We start from the raw sequence: 5,220 nt of genomic DNA, 5'->3' as shown, positions 1-5,220 counted from the left end.
TATATACGACGAGATTCTTTCGGTTTCCGTCTACCAAATCCACTCACTAGGCTTTGGTGGGCCCCGAAGCTATAGTAGAAGACACTTGCGCAAGGTGCCACGCAGTGGGAATGAACCCGGTACCATGTGGTTGGGAAGCAAGCTTCTTACCACACAGACACTCCTACGCGTATAAAATGTGCTATTTTACGTTTTGTATCTATTTACCACCGGATGAGATACATCTACCCTGCCGGATACTCCTGAACCAGTTGTTAAGTGTCCCACCCGAAACATTTGTCGTGATTTATAAAGATTCTAGCATCGTGCATCGGATCTATTTTAAAACGGGGGCCACATTTTTCATTAATGTTTTACGTAGTGTTTTTGGTACGGAAAGACTTTCAAACTTCGTATACTTATCTATTTTGTGTTATAGAACAGAAAAATGTTTTTGTATTCGAATTTATTTCATGTAAAAAATTGTCTTATTTCGATAATTTCAACCAATCACTGACAAGTATTCAGTTGTTTATATTTACTCCTTTGGCTGATTAAGCGATGTAAAGCGTATTTAATCTCCATACCTTCGTTTTATTTGCTTTTTTCATTTTAAATTTGCTTTAACCCTAACCTTAGGGTTAGGGTTAATTGTTTCAGAATCGTGTGTTTATGTAGTCGGCACTTAATGTATATCAGCTGAATGGACGTCAGTGATTGGTTGAAATTACAGAAATACGACAAATTTAACATGGAATAACTTATGGATTTCTTTTTTTTTTAAGAAGACTAAGAGAAAAAGATGTTTTATATGACACATTCTACCAGTGTTCCAAGTTTCAAAGTGTTTCGTTAATGAAAAATGTGGCCCCCGTTTTAAAAAAGATCCCGTGCATCTTCCGTTTTTCATTTGCCTTACATACATACATACATACATACATACATATATTACAAAGTATTTGTATTCCTTATGTCTTGTTTTTCTTAATTCTTTTCTTCATGTTAAGATGCTGGGAACGTGGCGGGAACTAAGAACCAACAAATACTAAAGAGAATTCGTCAAAATCTTCATGTGATTGATCCAGCGAATGTCTTGCAAAAATCCGGCGAAACAAGGGAAATTAATCCGAGATTTGAAATAGCAGCTACGTTTGGTAACCTGACTTTTGAATCGTTAAAACTAATGGATAAATATTTACAGGTAAGATCAGATAGTCGGAATACATCCATCCATACTTACATATACTTACATATATATCAATATAATATAATATAATATAATATAATGTTACAAACATGGAGACTCACATGCAGTGCTCAGAGTTTCCTGGCATCCAGACGCGTATCAGCATACCAAAATCAAGTTCATTACGGAACTAAAGAATAAATTTGCTTTGCTTGAGGCGATTCCAGAAGATATTGACGTAGAAGGGAAATGGAAAAACTTGGATAAAGCATTCAACCAGACGGCCAAAGAAGTACCAGTGGATCGTGATATTCTGATACGCATCTGGGAGGGATTCTCTTATCGCATTGATGTTGCCCATGCTGCAGGTGGTGGCCATATTGAACACATTGAAATATTGGCAGGAAATAAAAGTTGACTGTGAGTAAATACTTGTGATTTAGCTGGAGTTTTCTATTGCTTTTCCTTATTAGAATATTGCGAAATGAAATCGGTTCATTCTTTTTGAATAGTCTTCTATGTATGTATGTAATTGTGCGTGTGTGCGTGTGCGTGTGTGTTTGTCTTTCACCACTTGACATCCGGTGTGGGATTTGGTAGACGGAAACTGAAAGAAGCCTGTTGCATATACGTATATATCTCTGTGTGGGGTCCTTTGTGTCTGTATGTGTTTGGTCCCCACAACCCTTCCACAATCGGTGCTGGTTTGTTTACATCCCATAACTTAAGGGTTCGGTAAAAAAAAAGACCGATATATTAAGTATTGGAGTCTATTTGTTCAAAGCAGTGCTCCAGCATGGCCCCATTCTTATGGTAAAAGCAAATAGAAGACGAATTTTTTCTATACTTTTAATTTTTATTCTATTTGTTTATGCTTTTTCTTATTTATATTCTGTTTTCAGATGATGGTGAGCGGAGTGATGAAAGCTATAAAAGATATGAAAGTTTCAAGCTGGGAAGAACTGCTGGACTATTTTGACGAAGTTCCATATTTAAAAATGTTTAACAGCACACGGGACGGCTTCCATGAAGGAATGATAAAGTTCGAGAGAGATGATGTCGCGAAATTATTCAAAGACATCGACTATACAATGGTGAGAATTTCACAAATTTGTGTTTATACATTCATGCACACAGACCCAGACACAAACAACCACACACACGCACATACACAAACACACACACACACACACACACACACACACATACACGTACACACACACATACACACACACACACACACACACACACATATATATATATATTACATACATATACGAGGGATGATCACTAAGTGGACATCCCTTTTGCTAGAAGAAGACCACCTACGGTCTGACCACTAAGAAAAGATTGTTCTCAAGAAAATTCAGCAAACACCAGGACGTAAGTGAGCAAGACAAATGAAAAGATACGAAATATAAAGAATTAATCATAGACTGGTTTCTTTATTAACTACTTACGTAATTACTTACATAATTGTCTGCAACTCTTCAGTATGATCGTCCTTTGCAATATAATTTGCAGAACTATACACGAGACGTCCGCATGATATTGAACGTGTATATAGTTCTACCAATTACATTTGGAGTTATATTTCAAAAGTCTTCGTTTTGGCGCGCCAAATACCGGACATAATTCTGCACGAAATAATTTTCTGCGGTGAATTTGACGAAATACCGCTCAGCATTTCACCCGGCGTGCTAACGTTTCTGCCAGCTCGCCGCCTTAAGCCATTACTTCAATTAAGACATTGTAATTATCTGTCTAACTTCAGTAGTTTTACAATAATAAAAGGTAAAATACGAGAGCTTTTTCTTCTGCACCCTGCATGTCGATGTAGTTGGTTGTATATAAAATAATCAAAATCTTTATTTACAGGTAAACAATATCGAAAGCTGGTTCTACAGATTTATTCAAGATTCAACGATACTTCGTGAGACGAAAATAGACATTAGAGAGATAGCTTTGGTTGCAGCAACACAAGCATTTAAATATGATATAGAACATCTGATCCTTGAGAGGGACACCCAAACAGCCGTGGTGATGGATATGGCAATTCTACGATTTCCAGACGCCTATCGTCCTTATTTTCAGGTAAATACTTCTCTTTGCGTTTCTTACTGGGCAAATGTCTTCTACTATAGCTTTGGGCTGACCAAAGCCTTGTGAGTGGATTTGGTAGACGGAAACTGAAAGAAGCCCGTCGTATATATGTATATATATGTGTGTGTGTGTGTGTGTGTGTGTGTGTGTGTGTGTGTGTGTGTGTGTGTGTGTGTGTGTGTGTGTGTGTGTTTGTATGTCTGTGTTTGTTCCCCCAACATCGCTTGACAACCGATGCTGGTGTGTTTACGCCCCCGTAACTTAGCGGTTCGGCAAAAGAGACCGATAGAATAAGTACTAGGCCTCCAAAGAATAAGTCCTGGGGTCGATTTGCTCGACTAAAGGCGGTGCTCCAGCATGGCCACAGTCAAATGACTGAAACAAGTAAAAGTGTAAAAGAGTATACATTCGGTGTAACCTATAGATTCTTTATTGTCTATTCCATACATGATTGCTATACATTTTTCTTATTGCCTATATACATTTTATTACTAATAAATTCCTCATCACCAATACACTTTATGTAGCCTATATATTCTGAGTAGCCTAATACAATACTTAGCGCCTGTACGCTTTTATCTTGCCTATACATTTTTTAACATCACTTTCTTTCCTTTTTTTTTTTTTTTTTCAGGTTTTTGTCATCAAGGTGCTCGTTCGCCGCACATATGTTCGACTTTTATGGAAACGGACAGGTACTTCAATTGTTATGGGTAAATTCAATGCAATAAAATACCATCCGAACAAAAGATATATAGAACATCTGAAGAAAAAGACCCAGGATGCTCTTATGGCCGACATTGAAGATCTATTCAGTTAATCCTTAGATAAAGGCCACTTCAGTTAATACCTGAATAAATCGTAGTATTAATCATCCAGGTGAAAACAAATGAGCCTGTCTTCATTTGGTCTGAGATATATTTGTATGTGTGTCTTTTATCTTTAATATTTTTTTATTTGCTTCGTTTAGTCTTTGCTACTCTAGGCACAAGGCCCGAAATTTTTGGGGAGGGGTCCAGTCGATTAGATCGACCCCAGTTACGCAACTGGTACTTAATTTATCGATCCCGAAAGAATGAAAGGCAAAGTTGACCTCGGCGGAATTTGAACTCAGAACATAAAGACTGATGAAACACCACTAAGCATTTCGTCCGGTGTGCTAACGTTTCTTATTTCTTTACTGCCCACAAGGGGTTACACATAGAGGGGACAAACAAGGACAGACAAATGGATTAAGTCGATTATATCGACCCTAGAGCGTAACTGGTACTTATTTAATCGACCCCGAAAGGATGAAAAGCAAAGTCGACCTCGGCAGAATTTGAACTCTGTGTGTGTGTGTGTGTGTGTGTGTGTGTACATTGATAATAAGGAGAATGAAGAATTTGCTTATTTATATGCAGCGATTTATGCATTATTAGTACGAACAAAATCATACTTATATGCCCTTAAGAGATCGTACTATTAATGCATAAATCACTGTATATAAATGTACACTAATATGCAGTTAATGCGATCGGAATACGTTTCGGACAAATTATTATGAATAAGCTAACTGCCTTCAAAAAGCTAAAATCTCCCAATCTTTCACCTCTGTCTGATGTTTCTCGCCTACGTAGAATTCTTTTGAAATAGTAGACTTAAAAAATACCAGACCACCACCAGTAAACTCGACATGCTAGAAACAACAGGTAAACGACATCATTTCTGAAGAAACTTCCCTGCGTTCCAAAAAGCTAAATGTGAAACATTGGGAGTCTGTAGCTTTTTGAAAGTGTTGAGGTGATGGGTAAAATTCTTAAAGATTACTCTGTTTTTTCTCTAAGGATTACCAAGAATAAAAATTTGCAAAAAGTAAAAAATTGATTTGGTGTGGAGAGAGATACATACGAGGGGTGTATGGAAAGTCTTGAGCCTCAAAAAAACAAAACATGATACAAGACTTCTGATGA

The 5,220-nt window shown here is 37.2% G+C and overlaps 1 protein-coding gene across 1 annotated transcript in view; it reads left to right on the top strand.

Moving 5' to 3' along the window:
* Nucleotides 1–4,186, top strand: part of LOC106881515 (uncharacterized) — a 14,756-nt gene extending 10,570 nt beyond the window's left edge. The window contains exons 3-6 of the mRNA XM_014931931.2: nucleotides 987–1,180; nucleotides 2,068–2,259; nucleotides 3,044–3,259; nucleotides 3,903–4,186. Of these exons, the coding sequence (XP_014787417.1) occupies nucleotides 987–1,180; nucleotides 2,068–2,259; nucleotides 3,044–3,259; nucleotides 3,903–4,088 (788 nt within the window). The 3' untranslated portion in view covers nucleotides 4,089–4,186. The remainder of the gene's footprint in view (nucleotides 1–986; nucleotides 1,181–2,067; nucleotides 2,260–3,043; nucleotides 3,260–3,902) is intronic.
* Nucleotides 4,187–5,220: the final 1,034 nt, after the last annotated feature.

This window comes from Octopus bimaculoides, chromosome 18 (assembly GCF_001194135.2).
Source record: "Octopus bimaculoides isolate UCB-OBI-ISO-001 chromosome 18, ASM119413v2, whole genome shotgun sequence".
Taxonomy (NCBI): Eukaryota; Metazoa; Mollusca; class Cephalopoda; order Octopoda; family Octopodidae; genus Octopus; species Octopus bimaculoides.
Note: the sequence above shows the minus strand (reverse complement) of the source record. Positions and strands in the feature narration are given on the sequence as shown.